Source organism: Pavona decussata, unplaced genomic scaffold (genome assembly GCF_977016875.1).
Source record: "Pavona decussata unplaced genomic scaffold, jaPavDecu1.1 SCAFFOLD_51, whole genome shotgun sequence".
Taxonomy (NCBI): domain Eukaryota; kingdom Metazoa; phylum Cnidaria; class Anthozoa; order Scleractinia; family Agariciidae; genus Pavona; species Pavona decussata.
The window spans coordinates 6,954,141-6,982,065 of NW_028145473.1; the positions used below are offsets into that span (position 1 = coordinate 6,954,141).

The 27,925-nt window shown below is 38.5% G+C and overlaps 3 protein-coding genes across 5 annotated transcripts; 1 reads left to right on the plus strand and 2 right to left on the minus strand.

The window, feature by feature from the left end:
* Window positions 1-114: 114 nt before the first annotated feature.
* Window positions 115-6,805, minus strand: LOC146481315 (uncharacterized). Its single transcript, XM_085108965.1, has 3 exons — window positions 6,649-6,805; window positions 2,791-3,162; window positions 115-659 (listed from the first exon to the last, which is right to left on the minus strand). Exons 1-3 carry the CDS (start codon window positions 6,757-6,759, stop codon window positions 306-308), a joined length of 837 nt encoding a protein of 278 aa, XP_084965091.1. The 5' UTR covers window positions 6,760-6,805; the 3' UTR covers window positions 115-305.
* A 6,181-nt stretch (window positions 6,806-12,986) lies between these two features.
* LOC146481316 (collagen triple helix repeat-containing protein 1-like) lies at window positions 12,987-26,866 on the minus strand. 3 transcript variants are annotated; one of them, XM_085108967.1, is made up of 3 exons: window positions 26,704-26,866; window positions 20,095-20,445; window positions 12,987-13,607 (listed from the first exon to the last, which is right to left on the minus strand). In XM_085108967.1, the coding sequence occupies exons 1-3, from the start codon at window positions 26,803-26,805 to the stop codon at window positions 13,242-13,244; spliced, it is 819 nt and encodes a 272-aa protein (XP_084965093.1). In that variant the 5' UTR covers window positions 26,806-26,866; the 3' UTR covers window positions 12,987-13,241. The 3 variants fall into 3 exon arrangements, with proteins under 3 accessions (XP_084965093.1, XP_084965094.1, XP_084965092.1); XM_085108968.1 differs by having other exon boundaries at window positions 20,095-20,441; window positions 26,700-26,866; XM_085108966.1 differs by having other exon boundaries at window positions 26,692-26,866.
* LOC146481317 (uncharacterized) lies at window positions 21,237-22,925 on the plus strand. The gene has a single exon (XM_085108956.1). It carries the CDS (start codon window positions 21,446-21,448, stop codon window positions 22,868-22,870), a length of 1,425 nt encoding a protein of 474 aa, XP_084965082.1. The 5' UTR covers window positions 21,237-21,445; the 3' UTR covers window positions 22,871-22,925.
* Window positions 26,867-27,925: the final 1,059 nt, after the last annotated feature.

The window sequence follows — 27,925 nt, forward strand, 5'->3', positions numbered from 1 at the left end:
AGCCGACTCGGCTCTACGTGCCTCGTTGCCTATCTATGATCTCATATCCAACGCTCACTCGTGGAATAATTATTGATTACACGTATTACTGTCTAATAATTAAAGATGCAGGTATGACATTGGCAGCTTCCTTTATTCTTTACAAATTGGTCACCCAATTGGATCTGCTCTTCAATTCCACAAGAGAGACAGATATGGAATCTTTTAATGCAGCTTGTTGCAGACAATAGTTTTACTGACCAACTGATGATCACTTCTACCACCGAGAACACTAGTTTAACAAAAATAGTTTCAACAGTTGTCCTTTAGGACTGGGGCCTAGATACTTCTTCGATGATTATCCGGGACACTGAATTCCATCCAGTGTAAGCATCACCCAAGATTCGGCCACTACACTTTCCTACCCATAACTGCACTGTTACCGCGCCCTGTGGGATGTTCACACAGTAGCCCTCAAATGATCGGTGATGATACAAATTGGGATTCCCTGATGGCCAATAGTTGTACACAACAGCTTCAATCGTCATTGGTCCACTGCATTCGTTACCATTAAACTTTAAAAACCAGCGGTTGCACTTGCCTGAGCCAGATACTCTCATGTTTCCCTGGAATGAGACTTTCAGTGCTGTGTCAGATTGTAGCTTGTTAAATGAGCAGTCCTGGAAAAGAGATCCAATAGCACATAGTAAAGTTATCGCTCATGTCACTGGTTGACATAACACTTAAATTACAATAAAATGCAGTGTAACTGTGTTGTAATTTGAAAGGTTATTCCAGCAATTTTTGCCCCTCATTAAATCGTTCAATGGTTTCTCTTTACTAAGACTCAATTTCAAAAAAAAAAAAAAAAAAAAAAACGGAAATTGACCCAATAATTGGTAACGCTGAACGTTTCAGAACGGGATTAACATCTGCACACATCACAATCCGTATCAAATCTTTCAGGGCATATCACCCAGTAGATGAATGCAAGCAGAGGTATGGATTGAATGTTCAAAGCACAGGCAGCCCAAGCTCGTGTCACTAGAGAGTGTGTAATAATTGATTACTGTTTGGTCGATTACCTTTGAGTGCAAGCAGGTATTGGGTTACAGGAGGCCGTTTGGGATTTAATTTTTTTTAGCGCATTATAAGACTTTGTTTGGGGAATAAAATATTGTCGATTCCGAACTTTACTTACCCTAACCGCAAAGCAGCATCTCTGCTACCTCCATTGTCCCGTGCGAAAACTCGAATTATCAAAGCACGATAAAGATAAAGACGATAAAAAACATGCAATGAGGGTAGATCTAAATTTTATTCCAAACAATCAATCCTTTGTTTCTTATTATAGCTCATTTCTAGCGACTATTTGCACCATATCATCAAAAGAATACATTTTTCTCAAGTCAATTGAGGTACTTTATGCAATACGGCATATATCTTGGACCTTTGCGGTGTTTTGCTCGTTTCGGAGTGGAATCATGCCCGTTTTTGCCTTTTCTCTCTTTACCTCTGACAACGCAATTTGGAAGCTCGCTGAAAACCCCGCGGAATATTCAAATTTTGCTGTCTGTTGATTTCCTGTAGTTTCGGCTCGCAATGCCATTTGTCGCACCGGACAGTGGAGAGCTAATTTGACCTTGGACCCAAGCCCTGTATTCATTTTCGCTATCACCAGCACTCGCAGCAAGAGGCCATCGTGGAATCGGGGAAGCAAAAAGTGCTTTAACTGTGCGTGGAAAAAATTGCCATTCTCATGGACGTTCGCGGCGGAAACCGCCTCTGAGCGGATTCCGGTCGAAGTCTAAGAGTGCAGCCTTGACTTCGTCTTTTGAAGGAAATAACACTGAGTGATTTTAAAGAATGGACAAAACAGTAAAGTAACCCCAAACGCATAAGAATACACCGAAAGTGAGTCAGTTTTATTCATTTTATTGAATGAAAGTTAAAATTTATTACTTTTTAAAGATCGGCATCGACAGTATTTTATTACACATAGAAGTCGACCAAAGTCTAATATTATTGATAACGCGTCTAAATTCCCAACAGCCGCCTGTTACCCAATATCGCTTGTACTCAAAGGTCATCGACCCAACAGTTATTAACTATTATAATCATGGATTAGTAAAGTGGGTCGACCTCTTGTGAAGAAATCAGGTTTTTTTATTATTGAAAATCGCATGGCATCCAGACCGAAGCGAGTCAACCCGTGGGACTTCTCTTAGCCGGAGGAATTCAAATATCTCGCATGAAATCAAGGCGAGTGGTCAGCCACTCCAAGATGGCACCCAAACCCTGAAATCGCACAGCAACCAGAAAGAAGCGACACAAATAGTATGCACGCTTTCTAGTAACACGAATTTAGGCTGCCTGTTACGTATTACCATTGGATATCGGATGTAGACACAAACAAAAACAAACGAACCAACAAAACAAAACAAATACAAATGTTACCGTTAGAAGTAAACTGCAGCGGGAAATAGTCCGCACTCGAAAATAAACCGAGTCAGAAAAACAAAAACTAAAAACGATCTTAAACAAGAATGGTTCCATAAATCGTGCAAAGCATTAGCCTCAAAACACGTTAATAACAATCTGATATTTAATAGTTAAATATGTAACCCTCTTTAACAACCATATAAAAAACAAAGCAATCATTCTTTACAAAAAATAAACTTTAGACACAACGTGTTTACAAAATCAACGTAAATCAGGGCGAACCTGTCGTCAATAATAATAACAGTCATTTGATATAATAATGTGAAAATGTCATATTATTTCAATCTCTAATTCAGCGTGTTTAGTTACCTTAATCTTTCCGTTATTAGTTCCGTCGTCTCTTTTCCACACGCACTGTTTCCAGTTTGTTTGTGGCACTCCACTTGCTGGACTTCCTTTCACACTTTCTCCTTTCTCTCCTTTGTCTCCTTTTCTTCCTTGATGTCCCATCACTCCCCGCTCTCCTTTCATTCCCGTCATTCCTAGTAGCCCATTCTTCCCACGAGGCCCTTCGGGTCCTCTGTCCCCTTTTGGACCTATCATTCCTTGAGCGCCCTTGTTTCCAATTTGTCCTTTGGTTCCTTCCCTTCCCTGAGGTCCTTGCGGTCCTGGAATACCAGGCATTCCCGGCATGCCATTAGATCCTGGTATGCCTGGGAAACCATGGCCAATCATGGCTTTCTAGGATTAAAGTATAGTGTTCATAAGATAGGAATACTCAGAACAAGAGAGAAAGGCCAAAAATAAAGAAGCTTAAGTGCTACTTATGTTCTTCCATAAGGATCTGTCAAACATCTATGCGTGGGCGAGCTCGGCCAGTGCGAGCTTTTCACAGTTATGACTATCTTGATATTTTAGCAAATGCCACTTAACTTTGTGACTTTTTCGGAAATTTCTCTGCACAAAATCTGGTGTGGTGGGTAAGTGTACATTGAGCGTTGACATGGCAACGAAATTTCGACAGACACGTTTCAAATTCAGAATTGGATCATTCCTGAATAGTCCAATATGGTTAATCCAATCATGACTTCAAAGGAATCCTCTTTGGACAAACTATTCTCCTTTAAGTGTCATTGTCATAGCTATAGCTTTATTACTCTTAGAGTTACGTATGGAGGTCGGAATCCGCCCAATCTACTCCTCCCGCAATTGTAGACAGACAATAAAATTCGACCTAGATACAGTTAATGACATGAAAACACGAGGAGCCTTGTACAGCTGTTAAACTTAATTAGGTTGAGTGAGGGTTACTTTGATCGAATTCCTGAGTTTGAAAGCGGCAATCAGTATCAACAGTATAGCAAAGGGCCAATTTTTATCCCCTGTCTATGGCCGTTTAGTAATGAAGTCTTTCTGGCTAGAAACTTGCCTTCTGTGGAAACACATAGTCAATTGGAAACGAAAAATCCTCTGATCTTTCCAGGAACCTGGCTATACATCGACCGTCAGAAACGAACGGAAACGGAATAAGTAGCTTTCTAAAGGTTTTCGTTTTCTCGCCAATCTAATTTGCGCGTTAGATGGCCCTAAATTCGACGAACCATGAGATAAATATGCCGTCTTGATGTGATCGCGCATCGTCTGATTCTCTAAGGTGGAGATGTGGAGTATTTTTCTGCAAGCTAATTTTCTACACCATATTTCTAATTATTAGATGCAGATGCAGATGCAGATGCAAGAGACGGTTCCTCTCTGACTTGGTCTTAGTAAATACAAAACTTCTAATTATACGGTAATCTCTTTAAGAAACTAATTTTAATTAATCAAGGATCAGTGCCATTACGATGGCTCTGTCAATGAAGATAACCTTATGAACTAGAGTAAATTGCGGGGAAAAGATGCAAAATATGTCTGAAGCTTCCAGATGCGCAGCTACCATCTTGGAAAATTGAAATGAGAAATAGAGACCTGCACCACTCCTCCCATTTCAATGATGGAAAAATAGCACGTTTTGCTTTCCGGGCGAATTCTGGCGAGTTCATTTATTTTTCTTTTTTATGTGCAACTAATACCAAGCATTATAATAGATTTTGAGAACCAACCAAAGATTAATCATTGCCGGACATTTTAAAAATCACAAGCTGTTTCCTATTATATAGTTATCTTTTCAATAAATTCATTAATTTTAGCCGGTCAATGGGCCAGGGCGATTAATTGAGATGGCTTAATAAACAAAGATAACCTTATGAGCTTGGCTCAATCCCAGGAAACACGATGATTTAAGAATGTAAAATATTTGTCAAAGCTTTTAGGGAGTCAGCAAACAGTAATAAAGTTTGATATATCAACCAGAGATTCAGTATTCTTCGACCCCTACTAATGAATTACCTTTAATAAAATCGGGTAATCTAACAGCTCTCGTAAAGTTTCAGTTAGATAATCTTAGTAAAATCCACTAGTTTTCAATTATGTGTTAATTTAAATGGCTTTGTCAATGAAGATAACCTTATGAACCAGGCTCGATTGCAGGAAACAGATGTAAAATATGTCTTAAGGCTTGCAGCTACAATCTTGGAAAAATGAAATGAAAAATTGAGACATGCACCACTCCTCCCATTTCAATGATGGAAAAATGGCGCGTTTTGCTTTGTGGGCGAATTCATTTTGGGGAAGCGGTTAATTTTTCTTATTTTATTCTGTGCAACTAATACCAGGCATTATAATAGATTTTGAGAAGTAGCCAAAGATTAATCGTTTCTGGACGCCTTAATAGAAAAAACAAGCTGCTTCCAATTATGTTCTAATATCTGTTCAATAAATCAATTTTAGCCGGTCAATGGGTCATCGCGATTAATTGAGATGGCTCAATGAACAAAGAAAACCTTCTGAGCTTGGCTCAATCTCAGGAAACACGATGACTTAAGAATGTAAAATATGTGTTAAAGCTTCCAGGGAGCCAGCAAACAGTGATATAGTTTGAGATAGCAGCCAAAGATTCAGTACTCCTCGGCGCCTACTTAATTACCTTTAAGAAAAACCGGGCAATCTAGCAACTCTCGTAAAGTTTCAGTTAGATAATCTTAGTAAAATCCATTAGTTTTCAATTATGTGTTAATTTAAATCAATGGTCAGTGTGATTGAGGTGGCTCTGCTCACGGAGATAACTTTATGAACCTGGCTTTGTCGCGGTAAACTGAACAACTTATAAAAAAAATTTAAACAAGCAATTTAGTGTCTAAGTAATCACAGTGAGCTTCTAATTATGTCATGGTCTTCTGAAAGATGGCTCCTTCAGCGAAGATAACCTTTTGAATCAAGCTTTATCTCAGGAAACTGCCTGACTTAAAAATGTAAAATATGTGATAAAAGTTTCAAAGGGAAGGTCTGCTCAGCCTAGCAAATTGCAATGAAGTTTGAGAAGCAGCTAAAATTTAAGCATTTCGCGACGCCTACCTAGCATTCAGAAAATTGGTCACACAACGAAAATAATAAACGAGGATGATTTTGTGTTGTCACATTTCAGTTTGAGTAGCTTGAAGATACATAACATTTTTTGTCAGGTGTCTTAAAAGCAGAGTCTTAAGAAAGCATCCTTAAGTATTGCGCAAATCTAGCATTGTAGCATCTTCTCGGTACCGGCCGCAGACAACATGCATGTTTCATTTTTACTGTAAAACGAGTTTTAATTTCTTCAGCATTTACTTTCTGAATCTCAAAATTTGCCACTCTTCGAAAAAAAGCGTCATTACGCTTCTGAAGCACTGTTAACCGTACATATTCCGACTCGGCGTCATTAAAATGGGCGCGTCTAGGCGTCTTCCTTTTCAGCTTCCGGTGGCAAAAGAAGTATAGTCTTGCATGGCGCGCAATTATCAGTAAACCCCTCAGCAAACCTAACATTCAATACTCCGCGATCGCAGTTTAACGTTCGAACACTGAGGCAATCCTAGCAGCCTAACACTAGTTAAGATTTACCTCGTAGAAATGAGGACATACCGATATTTAAGATTAGCTACTGGAAAGGTAATATTTATGAGGACATAATACTTATCTAAGAAAACAAATTCCCATGCTTGACGGCCTCAGATGTACTGCAAACTAGCCTTGTTGTTTCCGATTTACTGAGCGCCCTGATTTTTATTACATCTTCATATCCCAAATAGTCTTAGAGCGAGTCGACCGCCCCGTTGCAATCAAATAAGAAAACTGTAACACCCGTGTACTCACCTCACACAAGTCTTTCGAAGCGGCGGTTTCCTGTTGTTGAGGTTTCGTAGTGGTGGCCTGTGTGCCCACTAATAAACAGAGAACCAACAAAGCTACGGAGCACCTTGCCATGGTTTGATAAACACAAGAACGTTTACCTCTGCTGTGATGATATGAACGAAGTTGGGTGTGTTCTCACTTTTTTAAGAGTAAGTATTTTGTTGACGTGTTTTTAGTGAACCGGTGCCAGACAAAATATTGATTTACCATCCATTGACGCACATGCCTCGTATCAGCGCACAACTGGCCCTCAGGGCTCCTTGCATGTGCCAGGGAAAGTGGAGAAGCCTGCAATGTTGTAATATAAAGAACCAAAACAAGAGAGGAAACATTTTGACGTGATTCATAACATTACGTATGAACAAACGTCTATTGAAAGGACCCAAGAAGAAGATTATTACATCTGAGTCACCCGTCCCTCCCTGTGGATGTCTATCTCAACAATCTGCAGCACTGAGACCCTTTCTTGGCTTAGGGCTATTCGTAAAAGGAACACGCAAGCTTGCGTAAAAGTCGGTCTGCGCGTGGAAAGCGACAGCGTCTGTTCTTCCCCCTCTCCTGAACTCGAACTCCATGAAATGAATTCCTTAGTAGGCGGATCGCGAACGCCAACCATCTTGGTTTTTGAATAATACCGAACGCGGCTTGGATAGACCGCCAATTACCTACTGAGGGGGCCCCTCGTCGGGTTGTACAGGGTGTAGGGTGTGGGACGTGGAACTAGTAACCTAAGCTTTTCTCTCCTCACTCCAGACCCCTCGATAGGTTTGGTGCCCTTCCCTTGGTGGTGCGATCTTCGCAATGACACAGGTTTACAATGAACTGTAAAATGCCGGCATTTAAGGTCATTCCCTTTTTTTTTCAGTGCGCAACTCTACTGCGCACAATGGCAAAATAAAAAAAACTTACGCCCATTTCTAGTTAACTACCGAGTATCACTCAATCTGACTTGCATCTAACAAGAAAATTCTTAATTTGCATTTTGCGCGGAAGTTAAGGTGTTTTCATAAGACTCGTCCCAGTCCCTTCGCGGAGAAAACCAGTTTTAAAGCTCGATTTACCACTGCTTTGTGAAATATCTGCAAAACCAACCCGGTGAACCTATTTTCCTTTTTCAGATTTCTAACCACAATACCGTTTGCCAACTTCGGAGGTAACGAATTAGATTATTTTGTTGAATATCTTAGTAGTACTGGTTAGGAATAGTTTTCAAACAGATTTCACATTGAAAATGATTTATGAACAGGGAAAAAAATTCTATAAAATGAGCCGTTAACTGTTCTCTTCAGAAAATAATTCCTGTTTTTGGCAAATTCTCTATTATAGTCCTTTTTGTCCAAACATGCAGAAATTACCATATTTCAATGCTTCTTTGCTGAGGAACAAACATTGTGACCCCCTCTTTTTATTTCATTTTTGCAGTTTACATATAGTGAACCACACATGGGCAAAGTTTGGAAAAAATCTGAGTGTAGGTTCTATCTTAGGGGAATGACCTTAAGAAAATTCGATAGAAAGAAATCCCCGTCATAACGAACACGATCCAGAACCACTTACTAGTACTACTCAAAATTTATCCCGCTATAACGAATAAATTTCATTAATGACTGATGTACTTCAACGGGAAACAAATCAACAGAGATTGAAATCCAGTTCATCCGCTGGGATATGCTGCAAGAGGACGTGGAAATGACATACGTGCTGCTGCCAATTCCAGAGATGAAAGGTGACGTAGCTTGTTATTCAGACCTATCGTTTTCGCTTTCCTTCTTAGTCGACACGATACGCATTTTTTAGGCAGAACCAGATATAATGACGATTTTGGGCGTCTCGCCACAAGTCTGTAATAACGGGATTTGAAACCAATTATCACGAACATATTTTCCCCAGCCCCTTAATACTTCGTTATATCGGGGTTCCACTTCACGTATCTTTGAGCGGAAAAGCCATCTACTATGTTATTTACATACTCTAAATTTTCCGCTGTTTCCTTGATATGCTATTTTTATAACCAGGGTTTTTTTTTTGTTCGCTTGACAATTTTTAGACCGGAACACCTCAGGCCATCTACACTGAGCCTGAGTTGAAAAACAAAAATAAAATACCATAAGACAATGGTGTCAAACTTTCGAAAATTATTAATTATTTTCCCTACATTTCGGGCTATCTATAGCTACAAGTAAGGATGTAGAAAGTAATTTAACCTCATAAAGAGCGAGGGAAAGTGGGTTCTGTTCGCACCCACGTTGAACGTTTGGAACTTTTTTTCTAAATATTTGAGGCTGTTCTTGTTTTATACATTAACTTTAATGTATGTTTTTAGCACAAAAATAATGACAACTTATCCGCGGTTGACTTATTTACATAACTTTTATCAGATCTGTTCGTTTTTCTTTTATTGTAAATCAAGAAAAAGCCTCCGCGACATTTAAATTAACTTTTCCTTCTGCTACATAAAACGCTAGTCCTTGTGTTTCAGCCAAACTCTCCACTTTGGTTCCTGTCTTTCATTGTTTGAAGTTGTCTCCATGTACTTAGCTGTTTTGCCAATCCATTGGGATGCTACAAATTAATTACTTCTAAATTTACATAAAAACCCTTGCTCTTCGGCTCTGCGAATTAAATGAAAATTTACGAGACCAAAACGGCTCGGTGTTTCAGGCTGAGTTGCTTTCTTCTTCAAATAATCCTTTTTCTTTCTTTCTCTGTCTTTCTTTTTAACCACTTCTTACTTTTCTTCATTTTCTTTTAGTCTTTCACTGTACTTCCTTATCCTTTTTTGCTTGAACTCATTTTAACTGTAGAACTCATTAGCCAACTGGAACATGTGTGCACATGCTTAGTGGAGCATGCTCACTATCTACAATCCCCATATTCCTTTAGTTTTTCAACATGAATAATTCATGAGAATGTGCATCCTACTCTTTAATGGTAAAATATTCTATTTAGGTCCAAGTTTTACACAAATAAACTGCACGTTTTGACTGTTTTGAAGTTTTGACTTTTAAAGTTTTGACTTTGGAAGTTTTGACTTTTAAACAATTTTTCCTTAGTTACAGCAATTTCTCCTACAAAACAATAATGGTCCATCTAAGATAATGACTGTCCCCTCCGTGACAGAAAAGTCCCCTCTGTGACAATAATGTCCCCTCCGCAACATTTTATCTTTTTACAGCAATTCTACCACAAAAAAAAAAAAAAAAAAAAAAAAATGAAGAACTCATTTACCACTTCTGCGTTTGTCACCCCGTACTTCAATAGTTAACAGAATTTCATACAATTATCACCATTAATTTTGAAAGTTTATTAATTTTATATGCCTATTTCTGTCACAGAGGGGACAATTCAATGTTGGATCGATGAAGCAATAAATCCCTTCCTTCAAAGAGAACCAGGGGAAAATAATAAATATATACAGGCTATGTAAATAACTGAATGTCCTGACAGTTTATGTTAGATTTCTTCTCAAGACAGATGTAGTACAGCTATTTGTAAATGTCCCCTCCGTGACAACAAAATATGGTATGATGTTTTATTTATGATCATTTATGCCTTGAAATCATTCCACTGGCATCGGAAAAGTAAAATTTTATACACATTTGCCTTAAAACAAGTCTATAAATACCACTACATTGTCTTTTTAGCCAATTTTAGTGTTTTGAACATATCACAAATACTGTGGAATTACCCAATAATAAAAGCTGGCCTTGTTTTATAAATTAACTTTAAAGTCTGTTTTTAGCACAAAAATAATGACAACTTATCAGCGGTTGACTTATTCACACAACTTTTATCAGATCTGTTTGTTTTTCTTTTGCTGTAGGTCACGAAAAAGCCGCCGCGACATTTAAATTAACTTTTCCTTCTGCTACATAAAACGCTTGTCCTTGTGTTTCAGCTAAACCATCCACTTTGGTTCCTGCCTTTCATTGTTTGAAGTTGTCTCTATTTAGTTAGCTGTTTTAACAATGCTTTGGGAAGCTAGAAATTAATTACTTCTCAATTTACATAAAGACCCTTGCTCTTCGGCTCCGCGAATTAAATTAAATTTTACGAGACCAAAACGGCTCGGTATTTCGATTCGTTCAACTCCAAAGTGTAAAATTTAGCAGGGTGTTGCGAGGCAAACAACAGGACATAAAGTTTGTGCTCACTCACTGGCTAAAAAGTTCCAAAACCTTGTACAGTGTAATAAACGGCACCACAGGAAAGGACTGCAGAATATAGCTTTTAGTTGAACGGGACTCTTGAGGATTTGACTGACAGACTCAATGGTAGAGTCACATCAGTACAGCACTTGGCTCAAGGGTCCTTAATTGCTTGGTTCGCGTGAAAACAGCTTAAAGCCAACTTAGTCAGCCTGCTTAGTACTCTCATGCAGAGAAGGTGACCGCAGAAGCTTTGTGTGCGTCAAAATGAGCGAAATATTAGCAAATTGGACAAACAATAGTGCCACGAACGCTTCCTCTTTGGAGCTGCACTTGTCCTTAGGAAACTTCATGTTTTTGTGGACTTTAACCTACTATGTTCTGATTGGCTGCGGAGTCTTTCTCAATCTTCTCGTCATCTACGTTATGTTACGAAGCCGAAAGATACGGACAAGTATTTCAAGTTTTCTGATCTTTTATTTATCGCTGACTCATGTTCTTTATCATGTGGTTGTATCATTGTTGAGAATAAACGGATTGGAGGATTCGCCAGAATCATCATGCAAAGCCTTCGTGTTTATAGAACTTTCATGTGCCGCTGCAATTTTCAGCAGTTTGGCCGCCATAGCTTGGGATCGACACAGAAACATTTCACAACCCTTTAAGAATCTTGCGCCTCAGTATTTGAAAACCTACCTTCCTTTAATTGCGAGTGTTTGGTTGTACGCCTTCGTGACCACTATGCCGTTTATTTTGAGCGTTGAATCAAATTCTCAAGAAATATGCTGGAAAGAGAATGACGCAGCAACCGAAAAGTGTCGTAAATACACTTCCTGTACCTGGTCTTCGACCTGGAAAACACAGCTGTCAAAAACGTTATTTTTCATCACGGCTTTTCTTATTCCTTTTACATACATGTTGGTAGCTTACACAAAGAGTGCAGTTAGTTTATGGAAAAGAAGCAAGACTGGAGAAATTCACGGCGCAATTGCTAAATGTAAAGTAAGAACAATTCGTTTGATGGTCATGGCGCTTCTTGTCTTTGCCGTATGCTGGGGATTGAATTTTGTTGTGGAATTGCTCCGAGTCTACGACCTTGTTGAGAACAATCTCATGTTACAACTGTTATGTTTCATAGCGCAGGCTTCAAGCTCGTGTTTAAATCCCACCGTATATGCTTTTGTAAGTCCTGAATTTCGGAAAAGCTGTTTCCAATATTGTTGCTGCTGTCTCCCACGTTGCTCTTTTATCTGTGGTCGTTATCATTATCATCGAAATCGGGTGCAATCTGTTCTTTAAACTGGTCTTAAATTCCGTTTGCAGCTCAGCTAAGTTACCTTTAAACATCGTCTAGAGAATTTTGAAACGTCAGCCAGCGAAAACAAGTCTTTCTTGTGGTTTTAAAATGAAAATATACAGTTAATATCTCTAACCTCCATAAACAGGACTTTCTTTTTTGGTTTCTTGGTGCCTGAAACATCCCACTCGAGTAGAAAACCGTTTTCTTTGAATAAATAAATAAATAAATAAATAAATAAATAAATAAATAAATAAATAACTGTTGTAGTGACAGTTTGATTGATCGTTTTCTGCAGTGCAACTTCTCTCCGCAACAACGGGATATCCGTAGCCAAAGTGAGCCCGAGAGCTATCTGTAGAGGAATACTAAAGGGTACACTTTCAGTGGGACTTACTTGGACAGCTCTGATATCTCTTGTGTTGTTGTCGTTATCTTGTTAAAAATTATTCCATGCACGAGTAAGCGTTGGACATTAGATCACCATGAGATAGCCAACGAGGCGGGTACAACCACGACTGCAGCAATTATTTCAGATTTAAAGTAACCAACCAACGACCAGTTTTTTTTTCTGGGGCATAGTATAATTAACGATTATTTCAAGAATGCGCGTTTGATATGACATTATAGCGAAAGAGGCGCTTAGCGCCGATTTAATATAATCATCTCATATCCAACGGGTCCGAGTGGCATGATTGTTTTGTTAAAAGCAATCAAGAAATATTGCTTGATCTTGCTGTTTTCGGTTTGCAAGAAAAACTAGAAGACAATTCAATGGTCGCATTTTTTTGGCATGGTATAATGGCTCATATATCGTCGCCGATTAGCGAATCAAATTGAATTAAAATAGAATCGACACAACGATCAGGTTTTTAATAATAGCTGCAATTACACTTGTTACTGTCTTATAATTAGAGATTCTTGTATGACATTGCTAGCTTTCTTTAATCCTTACAATGCAAATTACCCACCTAACTGGATCTGCTCTTCAATTGTACAAGAGAGACAAATATGCAGCATGTTAGAACTAATAGTTTTACTGACCAACTGATGATCACTTCTACCACTGAGAGCATTAGTTTAACAAAAATAGTTTCAACAGTTGTCCTTTAGGACTGGGGCCTAGAAACTTCTTCGACGATTATCCGGGACACTGAATTCCATCCAGTGTTGGCATTACCAGCCACGGCATATCCTCTACACTTTCCTACCCATAACTGCACTGTTACCGCGCCCTGTGGGATGTTCACACAGTACCCCTCAAACGATCGGTGATGAAGCAGATTGGGTTTCCCAGCAGATGATGGCCAATTGTTGTACACGACAGCTTCAATCGTCATTGGTCCACTGCATTCATTACCATTAAACTTGAAGAACCAGCGGCTGCATTTAATACCGGAGTTATAAACTCCCATGACTCCCTGAAATGAGACTTTCAGTGCTGTGTCATTTTGTAGCTTGTTAAATGAGCAGTCCTAGAAAAAAAGATCCAAGAATACATGGTCAAGTTATCACTCATGTCACTGGTTGTAGTTGGTTGGTTGGACCATTATTGTTCATCATCGAAGGGGCCTAAAACACGAGGAGGTTGAATAAACGATCATTTGATCATAAACGTTTATTCGAAAGGTTATTCCAGCATTTTTTGCCCGTCATTAAATCGCCAAAATCGGTTCGTTTCACTAACACTCAGTTTCCGGAAAAAAAGGAAATTATTTAAGTGCACCTAGCCCCAATTTTTTTTTTTTTCGGTTAAATAAATCTTTGCACCTGTTCGAAACGCATTGAGCCTTTTTGCGTCTTTTTTCAACCAAATCTTGACTTTTTTTAGGCTGTAAAAGCTACAAAATCAAGCCATCATCTGTTACATGACCGAACAGTAAGGGGCATGGGTCTATTCCTTACATAACGTCACAAACTGCTTTGCATGCATTTTCACAAAGACTTAATTCAATGTAGATCAGTTTGTGATGTCAAGTAAGGAATAGACCCATGCCCCTTACTAGCTCGGTCATGGGACAGATGATGGCTTGATTTCGTAACTTTTACAGCCTATAAAAAGTCAAGATTTGGTTGAAAAAGGCGCTAAATAGCGGAATATGCTCAGTCGAATAGGTGCAAAGATTTATTTAAGGGGAAAAAAAAGCATTTGGGGGTTAGGTGCACTTTAAGCTATTAATGGTACAACATAACAGTTTACGTCTAAGTACTAAAGTGACGTCTCTTGAGCCAATAATTTGTGATGTGTAACGTTTCAACTGATGAATTCACATCCGCACACATCACAATCCGTCTCAAACCTTTCAGGGCATGCCACCCATTAGATAAATGCAAAAGGGAAATATGGGTTGAACGTTCAAACCACAGGCAGCCCAAGCTCGTGTTACTTGAGAGTGTGTGAGAATTAATTACTGGTGGGTCAATGACCTTTTGTTTCTTTTAATTTTTTTTTTTAATTTTTTTTTGACAATATCTATATTACCTTTACAATGCGTACAAATAATACTTACAATAAACTAGAATACTACAAAAGATAAGAAGAGTACAGTTACATTCACTACTATGGCTTGCTTATATCCGTTATCTCTTACAAAGAAAAGTAATATACAGCTCTAGGTTACAAACTTCTTGTCAATTAAAGTTTTCTATTTATTGTAATAACGTTCATTTGAATTAGTCTTTGTTGATATTTTTTTTCGAATTTGGCCTTGCTTATCACTATTGTTAGATAAGTACTAAAAAGAAAGGTTCTTCATTAATAATGCAACAATATATAGAGTATTTCGCAATTAGTAGGAGGTGATTAGTTAAATTACAAAGGTGATCGTTATCTATGATACCATATAAGATTTTTGCGGTTGAAAATTCTAGTTTTGTGGTTTTATGAGTCTCATACCATTCCAGAAAGATCGTCCAGAACTCTGATACCACCGGACATGAAACAAGCATATGTTTTAGATCTTGTTTTGTTATTGAGCATAAATAGCAAAGATCACTGCTCACCAGTTAAGCTTTAAATAATTTGCTTTTCGTAAAAACTATCATGTCATGTAAGGTTTTGTACTGGAACATAGTTAACTTGATTTCTATGGTGATGGAGAAAGGTAAATTGAGGTATTTGCTTATTTGGTCCGGTTTTAACCCATTGGCAATAAGGCGTTGTTTTGCGGTGGGTTCTTCAAATATATGCTTCACGAAACTTTTATGTATATGGCTTTGGTTGTTAGTGCTTTCAAGTTATCCCACGGTTGTGTAGGATGCTTGCTGTACCCCCCTTCGCTTTATTGCCAGGAGCCAGTAGAACCTCGAATCGACCGATGGTCGTTCCATTGAATTAATCGGTTATCGAACGCCGCGCGAAGAACAAAATCGCTGCACAGTGTTATTCACAAGGCATCAATCAACAAAAAGGTGCCAGGCTTTTTCGAAATTCTGATTGGCTATTTAGATATCCACGTCTAAAGTTTGAGTAGCAAAAAATGTTTTAGGCGTGTTGCGTAAACATTCGCCACGGGAAAAATATTTTGAAAATCAAAATTCCCTGACATCTTTTTGTTTGTCACTATTCCTCAAATCTTCTGGCCAAATTTCACGACAATCCGTCAAAACTACATACCCTATTAATTCGTTCAAAGTTGACATACTCTGCCAAAATTCAAGTGCGAGTTTTCGCTCGATAAAGGTTTGCAGGAAAAACAAGCCTCCACAGGAGATTATGACACCTTATTACGTGGCGAGCTAATCGAACAACAGGACCCCATGGCGTCAACAACAATATAATAACACAGAATTTCGCGGAAAAAGTATCTCGTTGCAGACACGTTTTAGACTCCGCTGTTGTGATCGAGCGAGATGGGGAAAGTGGCGAAAGGAAAACGTAAAAATCAACCAGGAAAACGGAAGAAAACCAAGGCTAACGAAACCGAAAGCGCGTCAGCGGAGAGTTTGAGGAGTGCACTGATATCAGAGATGAAATCTATTGGGTAGGTTGTTCGTTTTGATTGCGTGTAATGTAATTTACGCTTCAAGCTAAAGCAATTATTCATTTCATTTCAAAGGAAATGTATAATCGCATTTTTACTGTTATTTAGGTACGATGGTGATTTCTTCGTAAGAAATCTTCAAGATAGCGTGAGCGGAGCAAAAAGTATTACACGTGGGCTCATGCGCTTCTGGTGAGTTCTATTTCATCGGTCTAATTCTTGCTGATTTTATGCCAATGTTTCATTACAAACGCGCAGTAAAACGTTATTTGGTTTTATCTCGCTGCAGAAGAAAGAAATCGGCCCAGAGGATGCAGAATATGATATTTGATATTTTCACAGGACGCTTGCAAAGTTACCCTGCAGGACTTTTGCACGGCAATCGACCTCTGTGTACTTGATCCAATAACAGTGGATTAATTTGAAGGCCGCTGCTCCAGTTGTTCGTGATCACCTTCGACAGAACCTTCAACGTCGACTAGAGTTTCTTGGTCGAACCAAGAGCCTTTGTTGCTCTCTGCAAGATCACGTTTTCGATCTTTGCTGAAACCTATCTTTCCCTTTTTCTTAGGCCCTGGCTTCTTCCGGGATTTTATCCACAGGCTCTTTTCGTTTTTTGATGACTTTTCCATGTGGGAAGCGCCGGCAAAGAATATAAAATTCGAAGTGAGAAATTTTCTGCAGGCGAGATGTAAACAAAATATGCTTATTTCTGAAATAAGAGCTCCCGGATGAAGCGTTTTGCCGCGAAAATTCCTTTGGGGCGTCTCGCACTAAGAAGATTATGACACCTTTTCTATTTATTTACTTTTATATGGAAATACGTTTTCCTAAATATCTCGCGCTTTTTTTAAATATTTTTCAATTTTTTTTTTCAGTAAATGTTAGATAAAATCCCCAAATTCTATTTGGTCGAAAAAAATGTTTTTTCAGTTCACTTTTTCACCCTATCGAACCCAGGAAGTACCCTTAAAGTGAGATAGGTCCTAGATTGCCAAGGAGATTGGTCGGTTTCTTTCTTTTTTTTTTTCGGTACTAGTGTTGTGATACCTCTTCTTTGACATATTGATAATTGGCGTTTTTCGAAGCCATAATTTATACTTACAATAACGTTTTGTTGGACGTAATCCCAGAAGAATGTGTAAAATTCGCATGTGAAGCCGTCTGACCCTGGGGTTTTTCCATTGTCCATGTGTTTTAAAGCTTGGTAGCATTCTTGTTCGGTTAGCAAGCCTTCACATTTCTTAGATTGATCCTAGTTAACAGGTTGTTGTTAAAGAATGCATCAAACTCGGAGTTATTGAGATTAACATTTCTAGTAGAATACAGATTTTTTAATAAAATTTTTTCTAATAATAATAATAATATAATTATAATAATTTTATTAATTTCCATTGCGCAATTTTCAATATAAATTTTCAATTGCGCATTACAATATGATCATAATACAAATATATAAAAATGCAAATGTAAATGCAAACTTAAATATATAAAAGCTATAAAAAGGCTTTTCTAAAAAGACAAGTCTTGATTGCCGTCTTGAATATATTAATTTCTCTTCTTCAAGTATTGTTTTTACGTCGTCAGTTTCTTTACCATTAGATAATTTCAGCTTTAAAATCTTTTTCCTTACAAAATTTCTCTTTTCTAGATTGAGAAAGTACTTAGAATTTTTTTTCTCCGTTCTCATGCCATCGCGCTTTACTGCGCATTATTGTACCTTTAATTTTTCTGTTCGAAAGTTTTTCTAATTTTGCTTTCAGTGTCTAATACTCGTTCAGCACATTAGGGTCATTTCTCGAGGAGCATAGTTTTTTCTTGCAGATCATTTAGTTTTTTTTTTGTAGTTGTTTTTCTTTATCTTTTTCTGATCTAGCTCTTCTCTTGGAGTACTGCACCGTGAAGCCTCTGATTTCCATCTTTATTACATCCCATTTCAGGCCAAGATCTGTGACATCCTTGTACTTTTCTATGAGAGCCGGAATAAATGTTTACACACATTTTTGCTACATATTCGTTATCTTCTAAGAAGCTTGCGTTAAATTTCCAGAAACCGGGGCCTGATTTTTTCCGTTGGTCGACAGATTGTATATTCAACATAATAGCAGAGTGATCTGAGAAAGGAGTATGCATAACATTACTCTCTTTTGTTAGATAAACTAAGTCAGCTGTGATTAGGAAAACATCTAGTCGGCTCTGAGACTTGAATGCTTGGTCATGCCATGTAAACGACAGAGTCTCGCGCTCAATCGCTCCAAAAACCACATAGAAGAAAGGACAACAGACAAGGGAGTTCAGGTAGGGATATTTTTATAGAAAATTTGTTGGTTTATTTAAATTGAAGTAGTAATCGTTTTTTTCTCATACAATTCCTTATAATTTCGCCGTTTCGCAATAGTCGCCGTGACGCTCAAATTACAACACTCACGCAAAGGTCACGACCAATATCTCTCATAGTGCTTGGGGTACCTGTGCATCAATCCTTTGATGCATATTACAGCTCTTTTGGCGTGACCATTTGCACCATAACATCAAAAGAATACATTTTTCTCAAGTCAACTAAGGTACTTTTTCCAATACGGCGGATATCTCGGACCTTTGCGGTGTTTTGCTCGTTTCGGAGCAGAATCATGCTCATTTTTGACTGGTCTCTTCACCTCTGATAACATAATTTTGAAGCTCGCTGAAAACCGAGTTGAATATTCAAATTTTGCCGTCTGTTGCTCTCCTGTCTGTCTCCTGGCAGTGCCATTAGTCGCACGGGACAGTCGAGCTTTCCTACTTTCGGATGGGAACTGTACTGTACTTCAATTTTTTGTTAATACTATAATAATTGAAACAAAAACTGGTCATCTCCAGCCAAGTGTGTGTGAATGGGTGACTACGAAGCATTCACGGAGTTTTGCAAATTAACGAGCTTTAATCGTGCATGAAACAATTGCCACTCGCATCGACTTTCGAGGTGGAAGCCGCCTCTGAGCGGATTACGGTCCAAATCCAAGAGTGCTACCTTGACTTCGTCAAGGAATTACAGTGATTTTAAAGTATGCCAAAAACGGTAAAATAATCCCCAAAACACATAAGAAAACCGGAGGTGAGACAGTTTTATTATTTTTTATTGAATGAAAGTTAAAATTTATTATTTTTTAAAGTTCAAAAGCGACAATATTTTATTCCCCATAGAAAGTCTTATTGATAACGCGCTTAAATTCCCAACAGCCTCCTGTAACCCAATACCGCTTGCACTCAAAGGTCATCGACCAAACAGTTATTAACTAGTATAATCATAGATTAGTCAAGTACGTTCAATCTCTAGGGAAGAAGTATATATATTTTTTATTAAATATCGCAGGGCATCCAGACTGAAGCAAGTCAACCCGCGGGACTTCACTTAGCCAGCGGGATTCAAAGCTCTCGCATGAAATCGAGGCGACTGGTCAGCCAGTCCAAGATGGCGCCTAAATACCGTGACACGAATACTATGTGTCCTCCTAATGTCGAATGCAATTATTACAGGCCCTCTAATAACGCGAGCTTGGCATGCCTGTGCTCAAACTAAGTTACGCATTACCCTCGGACACATGTAGACACAAACTAAAAAAAAAATAAAATAAAAAATGTTACCGTTAGAAGTAAACTGCAGCGGGAAATAGTCCGCACACGAAAATAAACAGGGTCAGAAAAACAACAATAAAAAACGATCTTAAACAAAAATGGTTCCATAAATTGTGCAAAGCACAAGCCTTAAAACACGTTAATATATTATAATAATTAAAAAAAGGAACCCTGTTGAACAACCATATAAAAAACAAAGCAATGATTTCCTACTAAAAGGTAAACGAAGTTTACACACAACTTGGAAATAAAATTTACGTAAATCCTTGCAAAAGTGCCGTCAATAATAAGTTCAATTATATCTATTTGTTATAATGTGAACATGTCATATTATTCCACTCTCTAATTCAGGGTGTTTTATTACCTTAATCTTTTCGATATCTGTGCTGTCGCTTTCTTTCCACACGCACTGTTTCCAGTTTGTTTGTGGCACTCCACTTACTAGACTTCCATTCACACTTTCTCCTTTCTCCCCCTTGTCTCCTTTTGTTCCCATCACTCCCGACTCTCCTCTCATTCCCGTCGGTCCTGGTAGCCCCATCTTCCCAAGAGGCCCTTCGGTACCTGTGTCTCCTTTTGGACCCATCTTTCCTTGAGCGCCCTTGTTGCCAATCTCTCCTTTTGCTCCTTTCCTTCCCTGTGGCCCTCGCGGTCCTGGAAGACCAGGCACTCCCGGCATACAATTTGATCCTGGTTTGTTGTTGTCAATCTCTTTCTATAGGAACACAAGCGGTTTTAGCCTGTGAACCCCAAGTGGGGCATAGGGCGCGGGCCGGAAGAAAACGATTTTTTGTCTTCAATCTATACCCCACTTGGGAGCCTGTTCACAGGCTAAAGCAGTTTCCTTTTCTTTTTTTTTTTTTCAAATATCTTCAAAAAAGAACTAAATTAGTAGTTTGGCGGGATTAAGATGATTCTATTAACAATGATAACCTTCCGAACTCGGCGCTATTGCAATAAAACTAATTGATTTAATGAGTTTTGCAACGATCGACAACATTTTACAACGCCTACCCAATAAGCTTTCAGGAAATCAGGAAATATCTTTATCAGATCTCCATGACAATGCTTTAAAGAACAGAACACATAAGTAAGTAAAAAATATTCTAATTATGTAGTAATGTCATCAAGAAACTAATTTTAACTAGAAATACGTGACTTGCAAAAAACCTCGCGAAGCTAGGGCTGGGTGGAAAGCCCTCTTTACTGATATGTAGCGTCAAATGAAGAGATTAAAAGGTTTCTGAACATGCAGACAACTATTTTGATGATCATGGTGTTTTTGTAGTTTCACAGGTTAGTTTGCGGATGAAATCTATTTCTTACTCGAGGAAATGTACAACGCGCGCGGGGCGTGCAGCGCTGTCGTGTTCGAAGAATTTATTGCCCACGGAAAACTATTTTACCGCGGCCACAAAACGAGTAATTTCTTCAATGCAATCTTTCAAAACAAAAAAGATTTCTGGAAGAAAGGGAAAAGATTTTTTTCTGTCATTAACAGCCACACAGAGAAGATATCAGCTTATGTGGATGAATATTTAAAACCTATAGCAGAACGATTACCTTCCTATATTCGTGACACGACAGACTTCATTCAAAGGATCAAAGTCTTGGGAAAACTACCCGTAGAATGTTATTTAGTAACATTAGACGTTTCAAGCTTATATACAAATATCGACATTGACGAAGGACTCCCTGTCGTTCAGGAGGAACTTATGAAAACGAACCGGGTCAAGCCATCGCCACAAACTTTGACTTGCCTTCTTGAAAAGGTTTTAAGATTGAACAACTTCACTTTCAATGACGAGCATTTTCTCCAGATCAAAGGGACAGCAATGGGAACCAGAGTTGCACCAAACTTCGCAAACGTCTACATGGGAAGATTCGAAGAAAACTTTGTATACAAAACAGAGTGGTCCAACCACGTCATAATCTGGTTACGGTTTATAGATGACATTTTCTTAATATGGAAAGGGAACATAGACTCCTTAACGGAATTCATTGACCACTTGAACAATGCAGCACCGTCCATCAAATTCACACACGAAATATCCACTAATTCAGTTAACTTTCTGGATACGACAGTTCTAAAGGATAGACAGGGCAACATCAGCACAGACGGCTATCAAAAACCCACAGACACATATCCATACCTACACTGGACTTCAGCTCATCCACCACATCTTAAACAAATTATCCCGTACAGCCAAGCGTTGCGATTGAGAAGAATATGCTCTTCTACTGACACATTAAAGAAACGGATAGTCGAATATGCTGATTTCTTTGTAGCATGTGGTTACCAACGGACCAAGGTTTTACGAGAAATGCAAAAAGTCCTCACGATGACACAAGAACAATGCCTACAGACCAGAGAAAGGGAATCTAATAATCGTATCCCCCTAGTCACTACATTTAACCCACATACCACTTTTATTGCGGAGATTGCAAGAAGAAACTCGAACTTTCTCCAATCTAATGAACGACTGGCCCACATATTCAACAAACCACCCTTAGAGGCTTACAGACGCCCAATGAGTCTTCGTGATAGACTGGTCAGTACTAAATTCAAGACAGTTAATAACACTCTTGCACCAAGAGGCTGCGAAGCATGCGGAAAACCAAAGTGTAGCTGGTGCAAAGGAATTAACAAAACCACCACATTTACGGGCAGCAACGAAAACAAAACCTTTAAAATATTCCACTCTGTAAACTGCCAGTCTTCATGGGTTATATACATCATTAAGTGTAACATCTGCAATCTCCAGTACATAGGCAAGAGCGAAACAGCGTTCAATCTTCGCCTAAACAACCACAGAAACCATATCAAAAAGGGAATCAGCAGTTGTGAACTTACGGAACACTTTCTACATAATAAACGAACACATAACTTCGACAATAACGCAATTATTAAAATAATAGAACAGATCAGGAAAGATAATATAAGCAACGAACAGAAAAAAGATCTCCTTAGACACCGGGAGATATTCTGGCAAAAAAAAAAACTGAACTCAATGCAGCCAAACGGACTTAACAAACGAATTGCAAAGTTCTGGGTACAAAAATTGTTTTTAACATACGTTGTAAGGATCACCAATTACCGCAAATTCGTAATTGATGCGCATACAACTAATGCTATATAATTAACAAATTTACGGATGCAATTACCTTTAACACGTAATATATAATTAACTGTAATACAGAGCCATTCCCTTTTCAAATGTTAATTTCAATATCCGGGACTTAAGTTAGTATGGAAAACACTAGCAAGGATGGGCAAGGATTTTCTCTTCAGAAAGCGTGAGTTTGAAAAGCTATTCGATTATATTTCACCCTTATAACTGTAGCGTCGTTAGGCTAGTGATCGATTAGTCTAGACATGCGATTTTGGGTGGTATTTCCGCTCTCGAGTTTCATAAATAGTTTCCTGCAGATGTTCTGTCGCCGTGATTCTAGTTCGCGTGCAGCATGAATATAGTATGAACATAAAAAATCAATTTGAAACGCTGTCTTTCTTTCAAGAAGCCGATCCTGTTGAAGAAAGCTAGACTTGAGCGCTAAAATACCGGGTTTTGGGCGAGATTTTAGATGCGTTGGCGCGGTTAATCATTGCTAAATTCTGACACATTTTGTAGGAAGTTCACAGGTCATGTTTCATTTCATGCAGATGTTTTTAATTAGTGTCATGTCTAATTCCAAAGAAAAGCCTCTTTCGTTTTTCTCTCCCATACTATTCTTTGACCTTGCTTAAAATCTTGTGATAAACCCTAATTGAAGTCTTGTTAATGAGTAGCATATTCCTTCAGCCTAGAAGGTCTCAAAATGTGCCCAATTTCTGGGGGCTACGTTTTCAAAAATCCAGGTATATATTGAGAGTGTATCAGCCGAGTTGCAAAGAACGGGTTGATATTCTCGTCTGCGTGATTAATCATATCGCAATAAACTGTAGCAATCGAATGCACAGGAGACATTGCCTTCATAATGTGAATTTTTAAGCTAGAAATTGTGTTCTTAATGAGTGCCTTCAAACAAAACCCTAGCAATTGACTTTCATTCATCATATCCTAAAAAATAACTGGCTTAGTTCAGGATTTCAGTCCGTCTAGTAACGTCAGATTCATTGCTTGAAAAACAACTGTGATTAAGACAAGCAGGGCTAGAAAAGTTTTCTCATGTTTTCAACTTCTTTGTGCTCATTTGGGTTATACCCTTGTAATTTGTTCCTGGATTTTTGAAAACATGGCTCCAGAAATATTGCCTTGTGTTACTTTCTCTTGTGAGATTTTATTTATTGATTGATTTATTTTTTTTGCATTGTTCTTTTGATTCTAAGTCAATAAGAAGAATGTATAAAGGGTTATTAGCAGATATTTATAAAATCAAAATATTTTTCTCCCCCCCTCCCACCCCCTCCTCCCTCCCTCCCTCCCTGTTTTGCTAACCTAGCCCCACTCTCTCTCAAACGTTTTTAACCGCGCAACGATTTGGCTTTGAATTCGGCGCGCGCTCTGAGATCAGAACTAAGTCATTAGACCTAGCGTTTCGTTTGGCTTCCTGAAGCAAAGTTTTCCTGAGGACATCATTAAGTCTAGTGAGGGAAGAAGTCTTACGAGTGCAGTTCCTACCTCGTCTAATATGCTTGCTACCAGTAGTCCTCTTTAAAGCTTAACGGGTAATTTTCAGTTACTCGGGCTTGGACTATTAAAGGCTTGTATATTGTGGGCTTTGCTTGAGGGTTTATTTCTTATTTTTATCTGTCAAAGCGACCTTTTAGCAACAAGTAATACGAAAAAAGTAAAGTAGAGTTTGAGAAGCAGCCAACATTTTATCATTTCTCGACACCTATACCATTGCCTCAGTTATTTTAGGAAACAGAAGCTGTTTTCAATATTGTAGTTATCTCTTCAAGAAACTAATTTTAGCCAATGGTCAGCGCCATTAAGAAGAAACAAAGATAACCTCATGAGCTTGGCTGTATAGGAGGAAACATGGCGACTTCATAATGTAAAATATGTCAAAGCTGCTAAGGAGCTTGCAAAACAGTAATTCAGTTTGAAAAGCAAGGCTCCGTAGATTCAGTATTTTTTAAAACGTACTGAATTGCCTTTCAGGTGGCTCTCTGAACGAAGATAAACTTATGAGCCTGGCTCTGTTGCGGTAAACGGACTAACTAAATAAAAATTAAACAAGCATTATAAGTAAGTTTGTTAAGCAGACAAACATTTAACACATTTAGCACGTCACTTAAATTTCAAGGCAATGTTTAGGAGGACAATGGCTTGAGTTCAGGAAACCTAAGTAAACACAGTGAGCTTCTTATTATGTCTTGATCTCTTCTGAAAGATGGCTCCTCCGTTGAACTTAACTTTGAAATATCAGGAAACTGCTTCAGTTAAAACTGCAAAATATTTAACAATTATCTTGCGAAATCGCGCGGAATATCGCCTGATACTTAGCCGACGAGGCCGTAGGCCGAGTTGGCTAAAATCAGGCGATCAGTTCCGCAAGATTAAGCAGGATAATTGTTTTATTATTCAACACATTGATAACAAAGCACAGGTTCATTGCAGAAAAGCTGGAGGCGATCTTTATTTGTCAAAAAAAAAAAAAAAAACTTGTAACGTTTCTCCCGCACGTTGAGCGGCACGAATGAAAGTGGCAGCTTTGTTCAAGTTTGAATGAAATCGAGAGCGTTTACATTGAGTACTCGTCTAGTGCGCCAATCGCTCCGGCAAAATTTTCCACAGATTTCTAGCCTCGAAAGCTAAAACCAAACAGTACTTTGAAGCTGCGAAGGATTTGTTGTGTCAGTCGGGCCGAGCTGAACAGACTGGAAAATCTTTTCAACGATTTCTCGGGTGAGTGTTTCTTTGTTTACTACGGAAGAAATTTCACGATCTTTCCTCAGTGGTTTGACAAACGCATCTAGTACCTTGTTGCTCGCAAGAACTCTATATCTTTTATGAAACTAAACGGTTTTTCAAGCAGCTCTGATGCTTTTGAGAATAATTGCTTTGCAATCCGTCTTTTCGTCTGCCAGAAAGCTAAAACTTCTCGAGACACTTCAGTGCGAGCTAGGATTTTCCCAGGTGGTCTTCTCTATCTCTTCAAGACGAGTCGAAATCTATTTTAACGGTTGCAAGAACCAATTTAAGGAAATATAGAACTGTTTGTAATTTCTGAGCCCGACGCTTACCGAGCATTCAAGCAACGAAAACAATAACCGAGGCTGATGTTGTGTTGTCACATTTCAGTTTGAGTGGCTTGAAGGTACATTACCTTTTTTTAATTAGGTGCCTGGAAGGCACAGTCTGTAGAAAGCATCTTTTAGCATTGCGGAAATCTAGCATTATAGCATCTTCTCGGTACCCGCACACAACAAGTTTTTTTCCTACTGTAAAACGAGTTTTAATTACTTCAGCATATTTTACCGTCTGAATCTTAAAATACGCCTCTCGTAGAAAGAAAGGTCATTTCGCTTCTGAAACAGTGTTTACCGTACTAATTAGAATGAACTTATTCCGGTTCGGCGTCGTTAAAATGGATTTGTCTTCCCCTTTAGTTTCCGTAGTGGCAAAAAAGTATATTTTTGCACAGCACGGAACTATAGACCCCTCAACATAACTTACATTTTAAGTCAATACTCCGCGATCACAAATTAACGTACAAACACTGCGACAACCCTAGCAGCTGAACACAAGTTGAGGTATACCTTGTAGAAATGAGGGCCTACCGATATTATAGCTTATCCACTGGAATTTTAATAACAACACTTTTCTAAGACGACAAATTTCCATGGTTGATGTCCTATGATTAACTGCAAACTAGTCTTGTTGTTTTCGATTTACAGAGCGCCCTGATGTTTATTATATCTGTATTATATCTTCAGATCCAACCAAAACTTCACACTAGTCTTAGAGCGGGTCGACTGCCCAGTTCCAATCAAATAGGAAAACCGTAATACCTGGGTACTAGCCTCACACAAGTCTTCCGTTTTCTGTTGTGGAGGTTTCGTAGTGGTAACGTGTGAGCCCACTAATAAACAGAGAATCAACAAAGCGACAGAGTACCTTGCCATGATGTGAAAAGTGCAAGAACTTTGCCTCTGCTGTGATGATATGAACGAAGCTGGGTGTGTTCTCACCTTTTAACAGTTGAGTGTTTTATTGACGTTTTTTTTTTTATTGCACTGCTGCCAGACAAAATATTGATTTTAGTACCATCCATTGACGCACATGTTTCATATCAGCGCACAACAGGACCCAAGGGCTCTGTGCCAGGGAAAGTGGAGTGGCCTGTAATGCTCTAATAACAAGAACCAAATATATTGGAAAAATGCAAATGAAAAATTGAGACCACCACTCTTTTCATTTTAATGATGGAAAAATGGCGCGCTTCGCTTGGCGCTCGAATTCATTTGGGGGAGGCAGTTAATTCCTTATTTTTATCTGTCCAAGTGACCTTGTAGCAAAAAGTAATGCGAAAAGAGTAAAGTAGAGTTTGAGAAGCAGCCAACAATTTATCATTTCTCGACACCAACACTATTGACTCAGTTATTTTAGGAAACAAAAGCTGTTTTCAATATTGTAGTTATCTCTTCAAAAAACTAATTTTAGCCAATGGTTAGCGCGATTAAGATGGAACAAAGATAACCTCATGATCTTGGCTGTATAGGAAGAAACATGATGACTTCATAATATAAATTATGTCAAAGCTGCTAAGGAGCGTCCAAACAGTAATTCAGGTTGAAAGGCAAGGCTCCGCAGATTCATTATGTTTTAAAACGTACTCAAATGCCTTTCAGGTGGCTCTCTGAACGAAGATAACCATATGAACCTGGCTCTGTTGCGGTAAACTGACTAACTAAATAAAAATTAAACAAGCATTATAAGTAAGTTTGTTAAGCAGACAAACATTCAACACATTTAGCACGTCACTTAAATTTCAAGGCAATGTTTAGGAGGACAATGGCTTGAGTTCAGGAAACCTAAGTGTACACAGTGAGCTTCTTATTATGTCTTGATCTCTTCTGAAAGATGGCTCCTCCGTTGAACTTAACTTTGAAATATCAGGAAACTGCTTCAGTTAAAACTGCAAAATATTTAACAATTATCTTGCGAAATCGCGCGGAATATCGCCTGATACTTAGCCGACGAGGCCGTAGGCCGAGTTGGCTAAAACCAGACGATATTCCGCAA